General features: G+C 39.8%; 1 protein-coding gene across 11 annotated transcripts in view; it reads right to left on the bottom strand.

Moving 5' to 3' along the window:
- PTPRM (protein tyrosine phosphatase receptor type M) overlaps window positions 1-25637 on the bottom strand; it is an 835753-nt gene that overhangs the window by 420138 nt on the left and 389978 nt on the right. For all 11 annotated transcript variants that reach the window (XM_050767360.1, XM_050767362.1, XM_050767361.1 and 8 more), the window contains one exon: window positions 24534-24827. In XM_050767360.1, coding sequence (XP_050623317.1) covers window positions 24534-24827 — 294 coding nt within the window. The remainder of the gene's footprint in view (window positions 1-24533; window positions 24828-25637) is intronic.

Raw genomic sequence — 25637 nt, 5'->3', positions numbered from 1 at the left:
CTGGCAATCGCAGATTTGAATAAGTTCTACTGTGTTTCTATGTATTGCTCTAAGAATGGACCAGAACCACAGAGTAGAAAATATTCCTAGGTGACCAGGTACATAAAAGTAAGGAATCTGTTTTTCTCTTTCCTGAGAAAATGAAACACATTTCAAAACCCTGTAAAAGGCTTTGATTCGTGTATGCATTCGTCTGAGCTAAGCTGCTTTAAACCCTGTTACTCAGTACTGAGGACTTGAACTATAGGGGATCTGTTATCATATTCATTTCAAATTCTGATAAGTTCTCCAGAATTTTTCTAAAATGTTTTTAGTCCATCTGTTTGAGCACGGGGCCTTAGACAGCTCTCCTTTTATCTTCAAACTTCAAAGCATAATTTTGAAATAAAGGTCTACTTTTCTGCAGAATTCTGAAAGTTTTATACTGTCAGGGACAATCGGTTGGGGTTTTTTGAAATGTATCCTGACTGAAATATCTCATTTGCATCAGGGTTTGTGTACCCTCAAACTGTACAACTATTCTAGAGTCTACTATCCCTTGGACACTACTTGAAGTTTACTCTTTAAATACTAATAATGAAAGAATGAATAAGACCTACTATTTGATAGCACAACAGGGTGACTATCATCAATAATAACTGAATTGAACATTTAAAAATAACTAAAAGAATATAATTGGATTGTTTGTAACACAAAGGATAAATGCTTGAGGAGATGGAAACTCCATTCTCCATGATGTGGTTATTATGCATTGCACGCCTGTATCAAAACATCTCATTTACCCCATATATATGTGTGTGTGTGTGTACATATACGTGTATATATATACACACATACATAAAGTAAGGGTCCCCAACCTGCCGAAAGCAGGAAGTGAGGCAGGGGTGGGCGAGCATCACCATACACACACACACACACACACACACACACACACACACACATACACACTACCCACAAAAATTAAAAATTAAACAATATTAAAAAATATTAATCATGAAGGGTGATTTTCTAAATATTTCACACCGCTGTACAGATTTGAAATTTTTAGTCCCCTAGCAATGAAGTAGCTACATCATAGCAGAAAGAACCCAGTTTGGAGTCAGGAAACATTTGGGATTGCATTGAGCTTTGTGTGACCTCTGCATACCATTTAACCTCTTTGAATCCAAGCTTCCTGACTTGGAAAATGAGAATACTGTTATCTTTCTTGCAGTCATTATGAGGATTAGGTCAGCAAATGGACGTGGCAGTCCTTATAAACTCTAATGCCCTCAAGAATGTGGTGGCATTTTTCTTGACTCTTCAGTGACTATGGTGGCTGATTAGCAGTCATTACTGCCCTTGCTTTGTTAGAAACACCAGGTGCTTCATAGCATGAGGCTGCTTCCTATCTTGACCTTATTTGGAGACTATTATGCAAAGAATACTGAAGCACATTGTTTTCCAGAACACACCATATTCTAACAATTTACAGTTTCATTCATCAAGTTAACAGTATTTCAAGGCAAATTGATCAGCTACCGACCTTGATAACATCAATTTAGTAGTATAGATGAAAATCTCAAATGTCTCTGGCTCTTTAGCATTAAATATTGAGTGGAAGTAGGGTTTTCATTGACAGCTTTATTACTTTATTTTACTACTGCACGTTTTTATGTGACAGTAAAGCAGCTAAACACACATTAAATAGTGCTTAGATAACTTGATAATGACCTTTCACAGATGATTTTCTCGATGAAGGTTAGTGGCAAAGAAGACAGGCAAACACGTTGCCAGTAGAAAGTAGGACGGCTTCTAGTTCTGATCAAGACAGCACTAGGAGCACTGACTTAAATGTTTAAAATACTTCCTGGGCTCCTAGGCTGTGCCAGGCATTAGTACACAAGAGAAAAAAGGTCAGATGAAGGTCTTACACAAAATGATGGGAAAGCGGGAGGATAAAAGCATAGTTCTAGCCTATGAGACAAACGCCTATATTGAAAGTGCTATGGCAGGACAGGGGGCAGGGCAAAGCCTCTGTCTGGTGAGTAAGACAGGTGTTCCCGTTCCTTTATACCAACAGGCCCCAAGGTTTTTGGCACCAGGGACCAGTGCTGTGGAAGACAATTTTCCCACTAACCAGGTTGGGGCATAGCTTCGGGATGAAACTGTTCCACCTCGGATCATCAGGCACTAGATTCTCAGAAGGAGCATGCAACCTAGATCCCTCGCATGCACAGTTCATCACAGGGGTGGCGCTACTGTGAAAATCTAACGCTGCTGCTGATCTGACAGGAGGCGGAACGCAGGTGCTGATGCTCGCCCACCCTGGCTTACTTTCTGCTGTCGGGGGGGCTGGGGACCCTAACACATGTACTTTATAAAGTATGTGTTTGACAAGCAGAAAAGAGGAGGAAAAGACATTTCTGAGAAAGTGAACAGCACTGAAAAGACACGGAAATAAGAAAGAGAATGCCAGAATCGTGGCGAATGTAGACAGTGCCAAACAGGAGCTATCAGGACGGCCTGGTCAGGGCCCGGAGTCATGAATGTGAGGCCTCACAGTCCTTGTAGAAGCTTCCTGACTTTTAATAACCCTCAGAGAAAGATATACCATCACACGCCACATAACAACATTTCCGTCAACAACGAACCACGTATACCACAGTGGTCCCATGAGAGATGCTGGAGCTGAAGACTTCCTGCCGCCTAGCGACATCCTAGCTGTCCTAACGTCACAGCATGACACGCTACTGAGGTGTTTGTGGCGATGGTGCTGTAAAGAAATCTACCGCGCTGCCAGTCATATAAAAGTCAAACACATATGATCATGTACAGTACATAATACTTGCTAATGATAACAGACAACCATGTTACTGGTTTATGGATTATACTATAATATACTTTTTAATACTTATTTTACAGCGTTCTACTTATACTAAAAAAAAAAATAAAGTTAACTGTGAAGCAGCCTCAGGCAGGACCTTCAGGAGGATCCAGCAGAAGGCCTTGTTATTCTCGGAGATGACCGCTCCATGAGTGTTACTGCCCACTGAAGACCTTCCAGTGGACACGATGTGGAGGTGGGACCAGTGCTATCAGTGATCCTGACCCAGCATAGGCCTAGGCTAATGTGTGTTTGTGTCTTAGGTATCAAAAAAGTTTTACATGTAAGAAAAAAAAAAGTAAAAACTTAAAAACAGAAAACAGCTTATAGAATATAAAAAAGAAAATATTTTGTACAGTTGTACAATGTATTTGTGTTTTAAGCTGAGTGTTATTACAAAAGAGTCAAACAATGAAAAATGAATTGAAAAGTACAAAAGTTTAAGGAAGCTAGGGTTAATTTATATTAAAGACACAAATTAAAAAAATAAATATACTGTAACCTAACTGTACAGTGTTTGTAAAGTCTACAGTGGTGTACAGTCATGTCCTAGGCCTTCATATTCACTCACCACTAGGTCCCTGACGCCCAGAGCAACTTCTACTCCTGCAAGCTCCATTCATGGTGGATGTCCTGTGCAGGTGTGCCACTTTTTATCTTTGATACCATATTTTTACTGTACCTTTTCTATGTTTCATTCATTGTTGATTAGGCACTAATGCAGACTGAATCACATGGACTCAGTCTAGAAAATATCTGTTGAAAGCCCACACTAGGCTAGGTGCTGTGTGTGCATTCATAGACAAGATGTGCCACAGAGTTCCAGCCTGGGTGACAGAGTAAGACTCCATCTCAAAGCTGATCCAAATATCTCCTCCAATTTGAAATTTTCTGACATCTGGATCAAAACTAATCTCTCTTCAATATTCCCACATCATTTTCTAAAGACTTTAATGAGATACAATTCACATACAGTAAGTTCACCTATTGAAGAGTTCTCAGTATATCATAGGGTATGCAACTATTACCACAATCTAATTTGAAAATATTTTCATGACCCCTAAAACAACCATTTCTCATTAGCAGTAATCACTCCTCCTCCCTCTGCCCCAGCCCGTTTAGCTACACAAATACCATTGTGTTCCAAGAGTCTACAGTATTCAGTACAGTAACATACTGTACAACTTTTCAGCCTAGGAGCCTTGGCTATACCATATAGCCTGGGTGTGTAGCAGGCTCTGCTACCTATGATTGCGTAAGTACCCTCTATGATGTTCACACAATGACCAAATCACCTAAAGATGCATTTCTCAGAATACAGTCCCATTGTTTAAGGATGCATGACAGCATATACTTAATACTCATACATATATTTCAGTACTTTGTCCTGTCATATCACAATCATTCCTCCGGGGCAAGTATGGGAGCCAGAGAGCTTCAGCTGAAGATCAGGTGGGAAAAGTATAGGGGCTGGGATGGAGGGGAGACTGCCTCACACTTTAATTGATGTAAGTGGCTCCATGGAGGAAAAGATAATGACCATTCATTGTTGATTAGGCACTAATGTAGACTGAATCACATGGACTCAGTCTAGAACATATCTGTTGAAAGCCCACACTAGGCTAGGTGCTGTGTGTGCATTCATTGACAAGGCAGATATGGTTCCTGACGATTTCAGGCTTCCAGTGTAGCAGGGATGTTAGATGTTTAAAAAATAATAAGGGAATGCACAGTTCCATTACTCAGAGATTGCTTAGGGAAAGCCTCCCTGAGGAGGGGATATTTAGGGAGAGAGTGAAGGCGGGCTTGGCGGGGGCAGAGAGCTAGCAGTAGTGGAAGACCAGCGGGAGGGGAGGTGTGATTCCACCTTCATGGTGCTTCATAAGCAGGAAGAGCATCTTGATCTCAAGAAAATGAAAGTGCTAAGGCTGAAGCTCAGAAAGCAGTGGGGAAAAATGAGGGGAACTGATGAAGAGGGGGCCAGAACCAGATGATAGGGGAACGTGCGTCAACCACTCATTTCCATTCCCGGAGTGCCTTCGATGGCTCAACTCAGGCACAGCAAGCAAGCCAGACAAAAGTCCTGCCAGGTCAGCTCATGCTCAGTGGAGGGAGACAGATGAGCATGTGAATCCCAGCGTCGAGCCTGCCCGGCTGTGAGAAGAGTTACGGAGAAACGGGAAGCAGGCAACAGGGAGGAGGATAGGGGAGCTGTGTGTTCAGGAGTCTCGCACTGTCCAGTTTTGCTTAGAAATGGTAGGACTGAATGTGCATTTATAAAAGGCCTCTGATGGCTGGACACAGTGGCTCAAATCTGTGATCCCGTTGCTTTCAGAGGCAGAGATGGGAAGACTGTTTGAGCCCAGGAGTTCGAGACCAGCCTAGGCAACGTAGTGAGGCCCAGTCCCTACACAAATTTTAAAAATTAGCCGGGCATGGTGGCATGTGCCTGTAGTCCTAGCTACCTGGGAGGCTGAGGCTGGAGGATCATTTGAGCCCAGGAGGGTGAGGCTGCAGTGAGCTGTGATCACCACTGCACTCCAGCCCGGGTGACAGAGTAAGACCCTGTCTCTAAAAATAATACAAATAAAATAAAAAGATAGCTGGCTGTAGGGTAGAGCAACTCTAGAGAGCAGCAGAGTGAATATGGGTGCAATGAGGAGCCACAGCAGTGGCTGAGGCTAGGCTAGCAGCGTTGCAGAGAAACCTCCCAAACACCAAGACACCCAGGAGAGAGAATACGTAAGATTTATGATTGATGTGGTGCAGAGGGGAGGTAGTAGAAAGACTCAAGGGCGATTCAGGTTTCTGGCCGAAATGAGCGGGCAGTTGGAAGTATTTATTCAGATAAGAGACACTGGTAGAAAAAAACATTTTGTGGGGCTGCGAAGACAGGCATGGCCAGGGGGAGGAGTAAGATGCTCAGCTGCACTATGGACAAAAGGAGTTGGAGATGCCCAGGGAATCCATGTGGGGTGTCCAGGAGCCAACACGCCCAGAGGCAGGAGCAAGAGCTGGGCTGAGGACAGAGCCCCGGAGATGTGGGCACCTGGGAGGGATCAACCCAGGGCAGGACAAGGTGGCCCCTCACCCTCAGTCCTTTTCAGCAGAAAAAGGAAGTGTGTCCCAAGTCACTTCACTGGAAATGCCAGTGCAGCCTGTTCGCCAGCCTCCGAGCACCATCCCAGCCTCTTCCTGTGTCCGCTCCACACTTCTGCCAGCGGACTGCAAGGTGACCAGGGAACACCTAGCACAACACAAAATGCCAGCGCCTGGGCTTTTCCAGTCTCATTTTTCTACTTTGTATTTCATTTCTGCTATTATATTCAAAATGATGTCGTTTCCTGAGAATAAACTCCTGGAAAAAAATATGTAATGCAAATCTATATTATGAGCTCTGCACTATCTTTGGGAAAAGAAGGTTTAATTTAAACCAGTATTTTTCATTTGGACTAATACATATGTCATGGAACATGTTAACCATTTGTCTCAAACGAAACACCTTAGATTCATAATCTGCCCAAAAGAGATGTTTAGCTTAGGTCTGCATTTCAAAAAATGTTCCCAAAGGTATCCAACTGACGAACTTAGCGGTAAGAATTACAAATTGCCAACTATTGTAATTTCTGCCTCCCAAATCCCAAATAATCTTATGTACATAGAAACCTATATTGTTGATGTCTTTAGAAGTCAATCTTAGAAACTCCAGGATTCTACCCTAGAACGGAACGCTTCTGTGTTTTTTATACACTTAGGGTCAGACAAAGGTGGCCAGAACAAAGGACTCTACAGTGGCGGGTCAGTGATTTTCTCTGTTGGCTGGACATAGATCATCTGCAGAAATCATCTCTCTGCCCTCCCTTTTGTTTTCAGACACTCTGGCAACAGCTATAGCTTCAATATAGCCAGCAATGAAATTAAAGACCCAGCTTATAGATAAGGTCACCCAGGCAACATTCAATTTTCTTTGCCACAGGCATATGGCTTAGTGAAAATACAGGTGGGGAGCCCAGAGCTAAGTTCTGTCAGCTTCCACAGTGAAGCACTGTTTTTTAAAGGTCGCTACAGGCAATTCTGAGGGTGGAAAGAAATGTCTGAGTTTTCAAAAAAAATCATACATTATTGGAATTTATATGAAAGAATATTCTGTCACGTGCTCACAGACCGTTCGTAATGTTTAATATCCTAAACTTAATATTATGCTATAAACCTTTTTAATAATTAAAGCTGAGACTGATCAGTATGTAGTAAGGGCCAGGTATAATATTGATAAAGTATAGAGTAAGAGTTATGATTTCACAGTACTACAAAGAAATTCTTCATAAAAGAAAAAGATCTATGCTAACCTAACGTGTTGAACAGAGAATGTGTTACCAACGTTCCCCTCGTAAGTCAGCACGACAGGATCACCAAGAGCTTCCCTGCAGACAAAACAATCAACGTGACCACTTCACTAAGTCTAGATATCCTTTGGGCCACGAGGCAAATTTAATGGTCAAATTAGTCCACTTAGTGGTCAAATAGAGTCCCGTTTTATAATTTAAAATAAACTGTTTACGGCAACATGCAAACAAGATAGAAAAACAATGGAGATGGTCAGCTGGTTTTCCATTCTAGTTCTTAGTAGTGTTATAGCTAAATGACCCTGGCAGATAAATATCTCTCGGTGCTGAATAACCCTGTCAGCTTATATCTGTATGTGCTATACAACTAGTCACTCCACTCGGTTCATGTGTTTTATCTGGCTCTGTCTTGAAGCAAAAGATTCTTACTGTCCAATCCCATCCTTAAATCAGCCCTAAGCCAGAGCTACTGGGCAGACTCACAGAGGTTGGCTTTGTAATGAGGCTAAAAGCAGTGTGCACTGAGAGGAGCAGGCACCAGTTCTCAGAGAGGGTTGGTAACAGTGGCCTCGCCAGGCACTTCTGTAAACAGACGCACTGCAAAACTGCACAAGTCGCTTCCTTAATCCCAGCCTCAGTTTCCTAGTCAACAAGATTTGAGTTAGAGGAAATTATGAAGAAGTCAGTATTTTTTTCTTTCAAGTATATTCTGTCCAGAACTGTGAGGAGTCTGAGATGTAATCAAGTTTCAAGTCTACAAGTTTGCCTGCCACTGTTTCACCGATGATGGCAGAAGACAGGACACTCCTGGGCCAGAGACAAACATTACAAACAACAAAGCAAATACATGTATTACGAACAACAAAGCAAATACATGAGCTTTGTGTTCTTGTTGGTTCCCCTGGCCCCCAAAGTCTCAAGGGAGAACACAGAGGAATCCAAGTTGATGCTACACATGAAGTCGGTTTGTAGCACAGCGAAAGAGCCCTGGGTTAGGAAAACCAAATCTTTTATTACGGGCAGTAAGAAAACCTGTTTCCCCTTTGCTCCCAAGAGAGACATTATCTTTCTTACATTATCGTACATTATCTTTCTTATGTTGGACAACCAGAAAGCTCATCCAATGCTCCAGAGAGAGACACTATCTCTATATTCCAAGGCTGTTCCCTGGACCAGAACAAAGGCCATCGGTGCCTCTGCTTGCAAGGTGTGCACTCATGTGAGGGACCCACGGTGAAGTGCATGCCAACATCTTCTCTACAACTCAGGGGGCTGGGTGCGGTGGGTCACGCCTGTAATCCCAGCATTTTGGGAGGCCGAGGAGGGCAGATCACCTGAGGTCAGGAGTTTGAGACCAGCCTGGACAACATGGCAAAAACCCGTCTCTACTAAAAATACAAAAATTAGCTGGGCGTGGTAGCAGGTGCCTGCAATACCAGCTACTCAGGAGGCTGAGACAGGAGAATTGCTTGGTCCCAGGAGGCAGAGGTTGCAGTGAGGCAAGATCACGCCACTGCACTCCAGCCTGGGCAAAAAGGGTCCAACTCTGTCTCAAAACAAAACAAAACAGACAATTCAGGCGTTATTAATTTCTCTTATTATAACTGTAGCTAAGGTGAGATCCATGCTAAATACGAGGAATGGATTTCCAATTGATCCCCACAGTCAAATCCTCTAATATCCATGTTACAATCAAGGTTTTTTATTGTTAAAATCAAGTTTTTTTTTAAAAAAAAAGTTTCTTTGCAGATCTCAGTTCTGACTGATAGTACTTGACAAACGAATATATTTACTCAAGAAAAGAAATAAATCTTACCCAATTTCTCAGTAGACATTTGACTACAATTATTATATTCAACTCATATTAACCTTTAATTCTGGCCACTGTTAATGACTTACTCAGCATTCATTTTCCTCTCTTCCTTCCCAGTAGTTCCCCAAATCCTTGATTTTATTCAGTGATTTAGTCTTCCACAGCTGGTGGCTCAGGGATGGCTCATTCCATTCACAGACTCAAGGGTGAGGCTTTTTTTTTTTTTTTTTCCCATAAATAAAACTTTATCTTGTAGAATAATTTTAGGTTACCAGCAAAATTGTGTGGAAGGTATGAAGATTCCCCACAATCCCCCGCCCCCAGGCCTATGCATAGCCTCCCACATTATCAACATATCGCACCAACGACCAATCAGCACCACGCGAAGTCCGGAGTTGATATCAGGATTCACTCTTGGTGTGGTATATTCTATGGGTTTTGGAAACTATATGATGGCATATATCCACTACTGTAGTATCATGCAGAATCATTTCACTACCTGAACAAGTCCTCTATGATCTACCTGTTTATCCCTGCCACTCCCAGCTTCTCTCAAACACTGATATTTTTACCGCATCCATAGTTTGGCCTTTTCCAGAATGTCATATAGTAATAGGTTGCCTAATGACAGAGATACATTCATTTTGTTTTTGTTTTTTTTCTTTTTGTTTTTTTTTTCTTTTTGAGACGGAGTCTCCCTCTGTCTCCTGGCTGGAGTGCAATGGCATGATCTCGGCTCACTGCAATCTCTGCCTCCCAGGTTCAAGAGATTCTCCTGCCTCAGCCTCCTGAGTAGCTGGGATTAAAGGCGCATGCCACCATGTCCGGCTAATTTTTGTATTTTTAGTAGAAATGGGGTTTCACCATGTTGGTCAGGCTGGTCTTAAACACCTGACCTCGTGATCCACCTGCCTCGGCCTCCCAAAGTGCTGGGATTACAAGTATGAGTCACTGCACCCGTCCGGCCAACAGAGATACATTTTAAGAAAAACATCTTTAGGTGATTTCATCATTGTGTGAACATCATAGAGTGCTCTCTGACAAATCTAGATGGGATAGCTTACTATACACGGAGACTATATGTTGTAGTCCACTGCTCCCAGGCCACAGACATTTACACCATGTTACTGTACTGAATACTGTAGGCAACTGTAACACAATGTATTTGTGTATTTAAACATAGAAAAGAATGCATTAGCTATGAAATTACAATGGCTACAATGTTAGTAGGTGATTTGCAGCTCTGTCATAATCTTCAAGGACTACCATCTTGTATGCAGACCCTCATAGGCTGAAAGATTGTTATGCCGAACCTTACTGTCATTGAAATCATACAGTATGTAGCATTATCGTATTGGCATCTTTCACTTCTTAATATACATTTAAGTTTCCTGTATGTCTGTTCATGGGCTTAATAGCTCATTTCTTAGCTGAAAAATATTCAATTGTCTCAATGTAGCATAGTTTATCGAGTCATCTACTGATCATCTACTGACCTCTTGGTTGCTTGTACGTTTTAGAAATTATGAATAAAAAGCTGCTAAACACTGGTGTGCAGGTTTTTGTGTTGACATAAGTTTCTAGTTCCTTTGGGTGAATGTCAAAGGACACAACTGCTGGATTGCACAGTAAGAGTATGTTTGCTCTTGCAAGAAACTGCCCAACTGTTTTTTCAAAGAGGCTGTACCTATTTTCATATTTTCACTGGCAACGAATGAGAGTTCCTGTTGCTCCACATCCTCCCAGCATTTGATGTGTGGCAGTGTTCTGAATGTTGGCCATTCTAACAGGTGTGTGGTGCAAGGACGCATCTTCATTACTGCAAATCAGTGGTTTTCAACCAGCAATATCAGCATCACTGGGGAATTTGTGAAAAATGTGGATTCCTGATCCAACCCTAAACCAACTGAATCATAAACATGGAATAGGAGTCGGCCAGGATCTTTTCACAGTCCTCCAGGTGATTCTGATGTACACAGTCATTACTGAAGTAGGTTAAAGTTTAAGAATAAGTGCATCAAGGCAATCAATCCATGAAAATCTGCTAGTTATTATTGGTCCTTAATTGACATAAAAGATTGAAAGAAAAAAGTTACATTCTATGACTGGGGAAATATTCTTCTCTCCCCATTAGATGTGAACACAGCATGTTTCCCTAGTTGCTTTTAAATGTCACTTCATCACCACAAAGAGAGCCAGCCTGGGGTTGAGGCCAATAGATCAGAGATTTGGAAACAGCCCATGTCCCCGGGAAGATTACTGAGTCACTGAACAACAAACTGCAAAGGGTGCCTTACCTATGGATTTCCCATTAATACAAGTTAATAAATTTCCTGTTAGCCTATAGGAGCATTGATATTACTTGCAGCCCAAAACATCCTGATTAAAACAATTTATTTGTGATGCTCCTGTCTGACCTAATATTTATGTTGACTTTCAGAACCTCCTCTCTACAACTGCTCTGGGAATCTCTGCAAGCTTTGCTTCATTTAAATGTATGCACACACTGCACACCAATGGAGAACTTTAGAAACTAGAAAGCTGTGTCCAGGAGGCCAGGAGACTTGTTAGTTTTGCCTACTAACTGTATCCTCAAAGCCTGGAGAATGCCTCTCAGCAGATTCTCAAAAATGTTGAACTAAATTAGGAAATGAATAAACAAATTGGGCGAACCAAAATGAGGTGTGGAGAGCATTTTGGCTCAGTTATGTCTACTCGGCTTTCATAGCAGCTGCCTTTTTAGCTGGTTTCCCTGTGGTCACATGCTGCCTGCCACATTCTCAAGCACCACATCAAGCAACATGCAAAGGTGAGAATGGACCATTCTCCTCGCAGGTCATTGAAGTGCAAAGAAACTGTCCCCAGAAGGCTCCTCAGCCCTGGAGTCTTCCCCTCAAGTCTTTTTTTGACCAGAATCTCACTGACTAAATAATCTAAGTATAAAAATAAGTTCTAAAAAATTCAACAAAAATGTAAAAAAAACTTCCAAAACAAGACAAGTAAGAAGCCATTAGGAAGAAACAATGGTTCATTTAGCAAACATAATTGCGTATCTAGACATCTACCTAGATTAATTCCAATGATACCTTTATTGTGTATTAACGAGTATGGGTAGCCCTAAAAGATATGATAAATTTAACTACATAAAATGTAAATATTTCTCTATAACAAACCACAAATAAAGTCAACAGCAAATGGTAGAATAAGAAAAATATTTTGAAAACATATGACAAATGGTTAATAACCCCACTATAGAAAATATCCTTACAAATTAAAAAGGAAAAGATTAGAAAAGCATCCTAAGGACAGAAATGGACAGTTTGCTGAAGAACAAATGTAGGGAATACATGCATGGAAAACATGAAATGCAAATTAAAACAACAACATACAATTTAAACCCAATAAATTGATTTTTTTTAAGTTTTAAAAGATCATTAATATTCAACGCTTGAAAGCATTTGAGGACTCTGACACTGTGACACCTTGCTGGTAGAGCATAACTTGATAGAACCTTGTAGAAAGTAATCTGACAGCACCTACTAAAGTCTTAAATGCATGCATCTTTGGCCAGGCAATTCTACCTTAAAACTGTAAACTTATAGAAGTTGAAATATTTGTACACAACATATATTTATAGATATTTACTGAAATATTTCTTTTATTAATGAACAAAACCTGCAATATCCATCAAGAGAGAAGGGACTAAATAAATTAAGTCATCTATATTACAAAAGAATAAACAGCTACTAATAAGAGTGGGTTTATATATTATATGTGGGTTATATATGTTTATATAACATATATTGTACTAGACTCTAGCAACTAGAGAGCTGTTCGGAAAATACTGGCAGATGTGAAATCAAGCTGATGAATAACACGTACAATATAATCGCATTTGTTAGAATTAGTAAGGGAGGGTCTGAGGACATATATTGATATTTACACACCTAAATGAGCTTAGATAGAGATATTGAAGGATAAATACAAAAGGATTAACAATGATGATTCCTGGCAAATGGACTGAAAGAGGAAGGAATCTGTTACCTTCTTCATCATATACTTCTATATTTTTTGCCTTCTTATATGACATCTATAACTTCAGTGATTTTCAAAGGCCATTAACAAGATACAAACATTAACAAGTAAAATGTTATTTATCATTAATTCATTACTCAAATTAGGAGCACTATAGCTGAGCTAAAGAATAGTGAAATAGCAATACATAATATTTAGCATAAATATATTTTAATATGTATATTTTTTCAAATGTTAATGTATTTCTAAAAAGCCCTTTAGAAAGGGTTTCAAGGCTGACTACAAATATGTGTTTACAGTAACTTGCCTAGATATATAAGAAAGAAATATTGTTATTTGGTCAATGGAAATATTTTACCTGAACAGTTATGTTACTTATATTACTCATTCTACAATGGTAATAACATGGATAGAGGATCAGCAATTCTGGTATCAAACAGCTCTATTATCTTTTCTATTTTAATAATAGGTATAACCATATTTCCTAATAAAATTTCTTGTATTTATAATTTAAATTCCATTTATATGCATTATTCATTTTTAAAGCATTCTATTCACTTGCAATTTATTCTAATAGGTAATTACCAGTTCTTTATATTCTTAAAATTAATTTATAAAAGTGTTACACAAAGGAACATGGCTAACCCTCATAAACTAAAATTCTGACATATTATCAAGCTTTCATAATCTGTTGTTACCACTATACAAGTTTTAGCTCTCATTTATCTTGCTTCGTATTATTTAGTTTTTAAAAGCACAAGCAGCATTATCCTTACAGATGAAGTCAGCAAGTCCTAACTGGAGGCCAGATGCCACTGAATATGTCCCAGTGAGCCCACATTTTGTGTTAATGAGGACGAATAAACTGAGATCTGGGTTTATAAGAAGAGAATGCATCTGGATGTGCTAAGAGGAGCATGGATAGAAGGAAGTACACAGGACATATGAGGTCAAGATAAAATCCACCTGTTTTCCAAAGCATGACAGTGGTTCCAGACACAACACATAACATACCTGTTAAGTCAAGAGTGAGTGAACTTTTCCTAAAATGTTCAGAAGACAAAGGCCATCCTAAGACTGGCTCCGTCCGCTCTCAGGCCAGGGACACTGGATACAAGGTAAGCCTGGCTCAGAAGCAGCCCTCATGGTGAACAATTTTACCTGTGTGCTTTAATTCCTTACATCCACACCACCAAGACCCCAGTCATCCAATCTCACTCAATAAGGGTTCACAGGCCTTCCTGGGGTCTGTGTACAAATGAGCAAAAGAGAAATGTGTCCCCCAGGACACCTCAGCCTTCTGGTTCTAAGCAAACTGCCATCAAGCTTTGAGTCCTCTGGATAAACTTGCAAGTGTTAGAGTGGGCCAGGCGCAGTGGCACATGCCTGTAATCCTAGCACTTTGAGAGGCCAAGGCGGGTAGATCACCTGAGGGCAGGAGCTGGCTACCAGCCTGATTAACATGGCGAAACCCCATCTCCACAAAATACAAAAATACTAGCTGGGCGTGGTGGCGCATGCCTGTAATCCGAGCTACTTGGGAGGCTGACACAGAAGAATCGCTTGTACCTGGGAGGTGGAGGTTGCAGTGAGCCGAGATCATGCCACTGCACTCCAGCCTGGGTAAAAAGAGCAAAACTCCATCTCAAAAAAAAAAAAAAGTGTTAGAGTGGGGGCAGAACCCTCCAAAAAGTTAAAAGTGTCAAAAACACTCATCATGTCACTAATAATTACAATACATCCACAACCACAGCATAACAATGTCTCGTATGTAAACAAAGTATTTGCAGTTATTCTATTTTCTTTGTCACCCTGCAGTATGGGGACCCTGGGTCACTATGCTATTTTCTATCCTGACCGCACCTTAAAGAGACAAAACAAAAAGTTTTCCCAGGTTCGAGTGAACATGTGATCATTTTTTTTTCCCTTGGCACTACCTTGAGGAGATATATATAAATATATATATATAGCTTTGCTTAAACTGCAACTTATATGTGTGTCAAATGCAACCCAATCCATTCAGTTTAAAAGTCCTATTGAAAGATTTCACCAGAGGAGTGTGTATCCCTGGCAATAACAAAACTTAATTTTGTATCAGCATTTAATAGTAAACCTACTTAGAATTCATTCAGGAGCCACCAGGTGACCAAAGTACTCTGCTAACAAGTTTTCCTGCCAATTACATTAGCATATGTAATTTTCCCAGTTGCATTATGAAGACAATGCTAGTACTGCTAAACAAACGAACAAACAAACAAAACCAGAAGCATTAGGAAACTAGGAATAGGAAGGTTACCTCATTTGTTGAGAGTTTTTAGCTATTTGTGCCAGAACCAACATTCACCCACCCACGTCAGTCAGACTATAAAGGGAAAGAAGTTTCCCAGGGGAACACTGTCTCCTCTGAATGTTCACAAAGGCAGTCACAAAAGTATAAGCCTTTATGATAATTTACAGCAGTCAATTATGCTCCAAGTCCTTTCAAAACACATACGTATGCAGTACATACAGATTATGCATAGGACCCCAGTGTAGTATAAATGCTAACATAAAGATCATAAAATACAACCTCTCCACATTATAAATGTGATAAAGAATTAAGGCATGTGCTCTAATAAAAAATTAATCATGTCATTATCCATAATTTTTTTCTTGCTAAATGTATAAGAGATTTGGGGGAAATTAAGATGGCCTGGGGTCTCTAAGAATTGTTCAAAGGAGATTTAGTAGATGTCTTCCTTTCCTAGGAGATACTGCTGCAGAATGCGGAGGCATCCTCACACATGCCAGGGGCTGGAGGACCACGCTCACAGCTGTAGCTGGTGCTCAGACAAGGACTCAGACTAATAACAATCATGTTTTTCCCACAGCAAACCCCCTCTGACAGGGGGTCAGATGACCTGTCAGATCCCTAGAATAAGGAAGCTGGTCAAGCCCCTCACAGATAGACATACAAAACACAGCCTGGAACGGTTCTGTGATTCTTCCCCATGTTAGATGGCTCATCAGAGGGACAGCAGGGCTAGGCCACAGGTCCCCAGTTGAAATCTCCAGCTCTTTTCCTTCATTTTCCCGGCCTCCTCAGTGTATTCAAAGCTACACAAGAAGCCATCTACATAGATTTTAAAAACAAGCCTAGAGGAAGCTGAGGAGTACTGTTAGCACACTCCCTTTTCACAGCCAAGGGGCCTCCCTGACACCTTCCAGAAACCCATCACAACACTTTAAGAGTCACTGGATAACTCTACGAACAACCACCTCCATCTGCCCGCACTTTTTAGAGGAGCTTCTGAACCTCTCACGCAGAATCGCTGCCGCAGTTCTGTTCTATACCCTTCCGCCGCTGCCTTAGGGTTCAAGCACACGCAAAGTGCTGAATCAGTGTTTAAGGGCAGCAGAACTTGAGGTTTAGGTATTAATTACAAAATCTCTGGGGCCTAAACATCTGCAAGGAAGGGACTGAATATATTATAATAAAAAAGACACTGCATTGCTGGTATGTTCCTGTCCTATGCACACTGCGATGTGATCCAAAGTATTTAACATCTGCAGTCTAATAGGGAAGGTACTCCTCATGCCCTTTTAACGTTCATAATTTAAAAAGGTTTTTAATGGCTTAATGTATTCAAAATTCATTAAAACATGTTGCCCTTTGGCAGAGCTGTTTTAGAATTAGAACACCTTTAATTTTTTTCCCTGGTAAATAAACTTAAATTAAAAATAAATTATGCTCCACTCAATGAGGTCTTTGGCCTTTCTTCCTTCCAAATAACAGCCATTGTTAGATTAGCTCCCACATGGTCCCAGGTACCCGAGGGTCAGCCCCGTAAGTCCAGATACTTATTGCAACGCCAGTGATAATTCTGTACAGAAAAGACAAATACTACTAGGTTTGATTTAAGAGAAAATAAATCAGGTTTTGGCAGGGTTTAATTTCAGATTATTCCCATTTCAACCAGAATTATTTCCTTTTTTCCCACAAAAAGAAACTAAAAATAATAAAAAAATAGCGAGGTCAGCCTTCAGCTGAATGCAGGCATGGTGCCGTCGGGCTTCATGTAATGCCCCCTTGCCAAGGAACCTGTCACTACTCATTTCCAACATGAGAATCTCATTCACATATATTTAAAATGAGTCACTCTAGTGTTACCACTAGGCAAACACAGCGAATTAATATTTCAAAACCAATATGAACCTAAATTTAGTGACATTCAGACTGGACCGAGTATGACAGACAGGGCGTGCTACTACATAAGGCACAGTGGGAGAGGATCTCAGAGCATAAGATAAAAGAAAACACAACACCGTAAATTTGTAGTTAGTACAAAATTCCCACAGTCAGGAATGTTGGGTCCTTACTGTGAAGGAACACTAATCCTTTGTTTATCCTCCATATGTACATATATGTTGCCTGCATATTCCCTCCAATACCCCCAAATATGTGTTTGTTTATGTATGTTGCTTGTTCATAGAAGAATAAGGCAAGGATACAAGAAAGCTACACAAATACATCTGTTCAAGTGCAACAGCACGACTGTCATCACAAAAAAATAGGAGATTCACAAAACTGCATACCACAATGGGATAAGCAGACACGAACAAAGACTGAGAGGTGAAATGACTCCAAATAGTGGCAAGTATGTCCAATATCTTCTGCCACTGAAAATACTGCAGATAAGATAGCTATAACTGCATGTTATCGAAGCACCTAAATACAACAAAATACATTTTAATGTAATACATATTCCAAGTTTTTATTACAGTTATGTAAAAAGCTCTAACTAGGCATATACCAGGCAGACACTCTATGCAGACAGATATTAAAACTCACTCACTCTTAATCATTACAAAGATGCAAGTTATAAAAACACTACCGCTTTTATAAAACATCACATTTATAAAAATGTGTATACTTCTTACACATCACATTTATTAAAGACTTCTAATACATCACTCCTATTCCCAGCAAGCAGCAGGCTGGCTGTGGATGGGATGGCTCTGCCGTTCCGACAGAACGTTTCTAGGATACCTGATCATACTTGGACTCCTCAGGAACCCAGCAGTCCATGCTTTACTAGTAAACATCTCCCTAGATCATAAAGAAGGTGCATTTTTAAACTAAAAGCAAAGTCAGTGCTTACAGTCTCTAAGTAGTTCACAAAGAATTATATGAAACACATACACACAATTATCAGCATAATTAAAAAGGTGCAATCGCACACGTGATGACAAGGATAAACCTGGAGAGCATTATGCTACGTGGAATAAGCCAGTCACAGAAAGACAAATACTGCATGATTCCACTTATAGGACACATCTGAATAGTCAAATCCATAGAGACAAAAAGGAGACTGGTGGTTGCCAGGGTTATGGGGAAGGGGAGTGGAGAGTTAGCGTTTAGTGGATGCAGTGTTTCAGTTTGGGAAGATGTAAAGATTCTGAATAAAACTAGTATTTGATAGCACAACAGGGTGACAAAAGTCAATAATAATTGTACATTTAAAAATAACGAAGAATGTAACTGGATTGTTTGTAACACAAAGGATAAATACTTCAGGTGATGGATACCCCATTTACCCTGATGTGACTATTACACATTGCATGCCCGTATCAAAATATCTCATGTAGCTCATAAATACATATACGTACTATGTACCCATATATTAAAAACAGATTCTGGAGACTGGCTGAATGTACTTAACATGATCGAACTGTATACTTAAAACTGGTTAAGATGGTAAATTTTGTTACTAAACACAGTAAAATTAATAAAAAATATCATCTCCTACTTCTCTATTCTCTATCCCTTCCTCTATTTTTCTTCATAACATTTATCATTTATCTGACACTGCATATTGTATACACGTGTTGTGTGTGGGTGTGTGTGTAATATGTATGTATTAGAGACGGGGTTTTACTCTGTCAATGCTGGAGTGCGGTGGTGTGATTACAGCTCACTGTAATCTCCAGCTCCTGGGCTCAAGTTATCCTCTTATCTCAGCCTTCCGAGTAGCTGGGACTACAAGTGTATGCCACAGTGCCCAGCTAATTATTTTTAATTTAATTTTTTGTAGCAATGGAGTCTTGCTAAGTTTCCCAGGCTGTCCTCAAACTCCTAGTATCAAACAGTCCTCCTGCCTTGGCCACACGTATATATATATGTTACCTATATACTCCCTTCCTCCAATACCCCAAAATACATAAGTCCTGAAGGCAGAAATCTTGTCACTCTACTGGCAGGGCCTGGAATAGTGCCTGGCAAATATGGATGCTCAATATGTATTTTATGGATAATTTTTTAAGGCACAATCATTATTTTTTCAAATATTTTTAGGTATATTAATTCTAAAGAACACATTTTAGTTAAGCTTTGTTTCACTCTCACCAATCTTAATTGCTTAGTCATTAGTTTATAATAATCCTTCATTAGCTCCTGAGGCCAGTTATTAGCAAGTTACTTAACCACAGTTAACCAATAACCAGAACACATAAAAAGAAGTATCTCCAAATAACACATAAAAAGCCCACTGTGAAAATTAATCTAACAACATCACCCATTTCTCTGTTTCAAGTAGCTACTATTCAATGGCTTGTGATATATAGTCTGCACATAATTTGAGAATATAGGATACATTAGAAATCACAAACTAAATTGCATTTTGTTTAACTGGATGCTGAAGTAATTTTAACTCTCTGAAGTTGCCCAACTATAGCTGAACTGCAAAGTTGGAAAATAATTGGATATGTATATAAAGCTTGACGGACACAGAATTCTGACTATAATCACTTTTTACAATAACCCATATTGACAGAGCATTTTATCATTGTGAAAAATGTCTTTACAGATAAAATCTCAGCTGATCTTCAAAACCACCTCTGATACAGTCAGGGCAGCTGTTGCTGCCCCAAATTAGAGATGAAGATGTGGAATCAGGGAAGCTATGTGATTGGAGCTTGTGCATATATTTGGAAATAATTTTCAGAAGCATAAGAAGCAAGAATTTTGGAGTTGTGTTACTATACAATCCTTGCAGAAATCCAACCAGGTAATGAGATTGTGTCTACAAGCCACACAGGAAAATCAATTCCATTTCACAGATGATGGGCAATAAATAGTGATCTTGCCATTTTAATACAAGAAGCTAAATACAGTTTCATGGGTGTCACCAAAAAATGATAGGACAGGTGTCACTGATGCAGCACAGAAATGAAAACAGAGCTTGGCCAAAATAAACAGATTTAACAGATAGAACATAATGCACAACTGCAAGGAATTCTATCAGCTCACATTAGAAACCATGGTTCTCAGATTTTACATTTCCCAGATAAGCAATATTTCTAAAACATTGGGTAATGAGGTTGCCAGTGTCTAGTTCTTCTGAATGAAAACATTAAAAGACAAAAATTTATTAAATGATAGTTAACTCTGATTGACCATGTGCTATATGTAAGAGTTTGTTCTAGGCAACTGATATTCATTAGCTCATTAAGGCTCAGAACAAAACAATGAAATACATATTATTATTATCATCACCTCTGTTTTATAGATAAGGCAACTCAGGCCCAGAGAGGGTTAGCAGTTTTTCTCTAGTCCTGTGTCTAGTGCCAGGCAGAGCCTAAACTAAAACCTAGGTGGCTGCTCCCAGAGCCCGTGTTCTCAACCACTGACTCTGGCTCTAGCACTATTATTTCATGAATTGAAGTGATATTTTAACACAAAACTCAGGCAGGAAATCTCAGAGTGAGTCAGTCCTTCAAATTTATTCTACTTCACTGTAGTAAAAACTTATAGTTCTCCCCCTTTGCTCAGATTTTTGGAAACGTAATAGCAGACCTTCACTGCCCAAAGAATAGTACTTGATAAGCATGATTATGGAGTATTTAGACAAGGATGAAATAAAAATGAAACTGAAAGACTTTCAGGGTAGAAATATCCAGTGGATCATCTCATCAGAAAGAAAGCAAGAAATGAATCACAGAATTTCATACTGAAGAGATCTTCAAGGTCAACCAGCTCAATCCTCTTCTGAATATAGAAATCACTTTCTACCATGTCAGGTTATGCTTGAACAAATCAGCCACAAGAAACTCACTTAGCTCTTGTCGAGTTTACACAGGTACCCTTTCCTCCCCATCCCCTTCTCAGTTCCTTCCACCATTCCTCATTAGTTGCAAAAGGTTCCATACCCTTTCCTATCCTGATTGCCCTCCCCATGGGCAAAATCTATTTTGTGCTGTCTCTCTTAAAAAGCAGGAACTAGAAATAAATGTGAGAATTATGGGAAGCCTAAACAGCACTGGTAGATTAAGGCTATCACCTCCTTCAATATGGGCATTTTGCTTTCCTGATGCAACCTAAGATTATTTTAGGATTTTTTTTTTTTTTTTTTTTTTTTGCAGAGGATGGTGAGGCACTAACATCACAGGGATAATTAATACAAGATGGATGATACTGCAGATTCATTTGCATTGAAGCCAAATCCTCAATCTCTTCTTCATACATATTGCTGCTAAATTGTATTACTCTAATTCTAAGCCAGTACTCTTGGCTTTTTTGAACCATACAGGAAGGATTTAGATTTATTCTTATTACATATCACCCTATTAGATTCATCAACCATTTGCCGCTGGCCAAGGATGTTTTCCACTTATCGCTGCAGAATGCTCCTCGTCTCTCCCAGGTTTATGAAATCCATGACTCGCTCTTTAGGTACTCTAAATGCTCACAAACCATCTGAATAACACTTTGGGACTGATGCCAAATTTTCAGTCTATAATTTACAGCATCTTTTTCCCTTTAACTTGCTCCTGCTTCCCAAAATTCCACACAGATCATCAACAGTGATTACTGATATTACCTGCAGATTTTCTCAAAACCCCAGGTGAAGAAGGGTGAACTATATTTCTTTCTATAGCAAAAAGTCTCATTTGACTTCACTTTCCTCACCCACCAAACATGCCTCACTCTCTTCTTTCTAACTTTGACCCTTTCACCTAACATATCTCCCTCCATTTTCTGAGGGTGACTCCATGCCAGCGCAGGGCACGACCAGACCATGCATCACGAACAACACCAACTGCAGGCTGCAAACAATTAAGAGGAAAGGGGGCATCATCATTAGGTTTCTTGGCTTAGGTGAGGTTTCATACATCGAGGCACAGTGTAGGCCTACAAATATCAATTCAAAATTGGTTTTCATTTCTTAAAAATAACTGTCAATCTATTATGAAAAGTTACTTTGTTTCTTTGAGCATTATCCATTTACACATCATGCAGCAATATCAAAAGGCTTCCTGAAAACACAGACACATGCATTATAATCAGTGGAAATATATACAGCAATGTGTCAATAGCTGAGATGTACAGACACAAAACCAAAAGAAAAGGCAAAAATGTGTTTAAAAAAAAAGAACAGGACTGGAAACATTATGTAGGTGGGGCTGCTAGTGACTAAAATTGAAACAGATCACATTCTCTCTCCAATCTAAACAATGAAAATCTTTTTTTTTTTTTTTGAGATGGAGTCTTGCTCTGTCACCCAGGCTGGAATGCAGTGGCTCAATCTCAGCTCACTGCAAGCTCCGCCTCCCAGGTTCATGCCATTCTCCTGCCTCAGCCTCCCGAGTAGCTGGGACTACAGGTGCCTGCCACCATGTCTGGCTATTTTTTTTTTTTTTTTTGTATTTTTAGTAGAGATGGGGTTTTACCATGTTAGCCAGGATGGTCTCGATCTCCTGACCTCATGATCCACCCGCCTCGGCCTCCCAAAGTGCTGGGATTACAGGCGTGAGCCACTGCGCCCGGCCTAAACAATGAAATTCTAACCTGTTTTTGGAGAGAGAGAGAAACCATATATTGCCATGCCCAAAACAGGAATTCCTAACACTAAAGTGAAATAACACTAAACTTACTTCTTACAGAGTGAGCTTGGAAGTGGAAAGGAGCTCACGTAGGCTTCACTTTCACCATCTGTATTATGGGGATCAAAGAACCTGCCCTGGAGAATTCATAAGGCAGTGGTAAAATAACAGATTTGAAACTAATGCCTATCGTGTAAAATGACAGAGGCAGATTATCCACAGCTATTGTTTGCATTGCAACAAATGATAAGATAAAACTGTTTTACAACAATGACAGAATTTATTCAACTAAATAGAGGAGACGACGAGGTTTGAAGAAGACAGGAAGAGAAAGGATTGGGAAATTCCCCTTTCTCCTTAGAGCTACTACTCAGGGCTGTGGGAAATCACCAGTTCAAAACAGCAGGTCTTATTCCAGGGACCAGACTGCCTGCACCAAGGTGCCAGGAGGATACAGATGTGGGGTCTGAGGAACAGATGAAAGATGTACAAAATAGCAAAGTACACAGTCTGCTAACCCAGGCCAGGCCTTGTACTCAATAGCATGTATCCCCAGAAGAAAAAAGTACCTGTTCCCTTTTCTAACAAAAGTCTTTTTTAAACTACAGAATTTTCGAACTTGTGGAAATAGTATAATACAAATTATGAAGAAAAAATTTAAAAACAAGCTACAATGGTTAAGGTTTAATAATTTATCTTACTCCTACCAGGTAGAGTCTGACTACGCTAAGCATTTTTAAAACTTAAGAAATGAAACATTGATAAATGTATTCTTATCTAATGCTATCTGAATAATTAACTAACACCATAACAGTTTATGGAATCTCTTCATCTCAGCACACAATTCAACACAGAAATTTCTCATTTACAAGATAAAAGAACACTTCAGTATCCCAATATACTGTCTCTCTCTGCTTCCTACCAGAGAGTAGTCATATGAAACAACACTACAACCTCGAATTGGGCAGTTTCTTCAGGTTTTGATTTTTGGAAGATTTTACACTTCTCTCTCCATTAACCCTACTTTTATTTAAGTTGCGGAACGGGTTTAGCACAATTAGAAATTTATAATCTAAGAAACTAAAGACTGCATCCAGCACATAAATCACTCTTGCTTATGACACAAATGGGCCCAACTCATTAGACAGCAGACCTTCCATTAAACACCCACCAATGAAAACACATCTTTAAGGCTATCTCTAAGACGGAATCTGTTATTCCAGAGCCCCTCCAGGCTGCAAGCACATTCACTGTGAACATAAAACAAAGGGGCCCAAATAAGAAAGTCTGACCTATTAGAGGACACCATTAGAGTAGACAGTTTCTATAAACTTCACGTACAATTCCTATATGAACTATGTGGTACTCAGAGTAAGAAGTAAATTAACAATAGGAAAAAGGGTGGGGGCAGGCTGAGAAACACCAAGCCTGGAGGTTACTGGTCTCCAAGTTCACAAGCTGTTAGCTGACTATTCACAGGCTAAGGGCATTTTCTGTTCATACACAGGTTTTGATAGAGCTAGGGGAAGCGTGCTAGTCATCTGATCAACCCCAGTGCTGCCAGTTAACACCCGGAGAGACAATGACAATTCGTTGTAGGGTTCCTTATACTCACCAGCACACTTTGTTCTCGTCCTGAGAGCTGGCCCAGGAGAGCCAGTGCCACCCTCCCCTGGCCTCGTCAGAAGCACACTAATCTCATATTCTGTATCTGGGTCAAGGTGTCCAATTTTATAGCTCGTGGAATCCACTGGCTGCCGGTCATTCCAGCTCCCACTGGCCGTGCAGTACTCCACCTCTCGGGCCACAATGGGCCCATCGCCATTGATGGAGTTGGCGTTGAGCTGTATCCACAGGTAGGTGGCTCCTACGGAGGCGAGCTGAGGTGGGGCAATAGGAACAGGTGGTTCTGAAAGGCAAATCAGAAAACTGTCTTTCAGATTCTTTGTCTTCAGTCTTAAAAGAGCTAAACATGCATCAATTATTAAAATGTAGAAGATAATAAATTTTGGGAATAAATTGATAAGAACAATTTTGTTTGGGTTAATAAGAAAAAACATGTTGATAAAGATTTTCACTGCATTCAAAGTTGTGAAATAAACCATCTTTGAACACATAAGCTTATTCAAGTAGGCATAACCCTAATTTGTTTTAGGACACCAACCACTGTGCATAGCATATGCAAATTAGCATATCTGTTACTTTTTGTAATGGTGAATTAATACAGAAAATATTCTCAAGACAAAAACACATTAAAGTGATGCCTGTTTTAGGATACTAATTACAGTATCTTGAGAGTGAGTCAGTTACACAGATATCAAAGGATTTTTTTTTTCTCACTAAAGTTAACTGGTAAAAGTTCTCTCAAGTAGTAGTATTTAAGCTCTAGGAAGCATTCATTGTCAATCTCCTTATTGAGAATGTCTTCAAAATCATCAAAGGTATTAGTTTCTATATCATTAAATTGTTCCCTTATATTTATATTCCAAAGGTATCACCACTTTAAAAACATGGCTGAAATTGTAGTTTATCTCATCAAAAATACATTTCCAGGATGACTCGTTTTCCCAAAGTAACTATCACAATGAACTCATTCTGCTACAGGAGAATCAAGCATTCTGGATAATGAAGTCCACCATTGCCGCCACTCAGGGAACTTCCAGTAATAAGTCTTACTAAAGCAGTGAATAGAAGGGAAAGCTCTGAAGCAAAAAACATA

This window comes from Macaca thibetana, chromosome 18 (assembly GCF_024542745.1).
Source record: "Macaca thibetana thibetana isolate TM-01 chromosome 18, ASM2454274v1, whole genome shotgun sequence".
Lineage (NCBI taxonomy): Eukaryota > Metazoa > Chordata > Mammalia > Primates > Cercopithecidae > Macaca > Macaca thibetana.
Note: the sequence above shows the minus strand (reverse complement) of the source record. Positions and strands in the feature narration are given on the sequence as shown.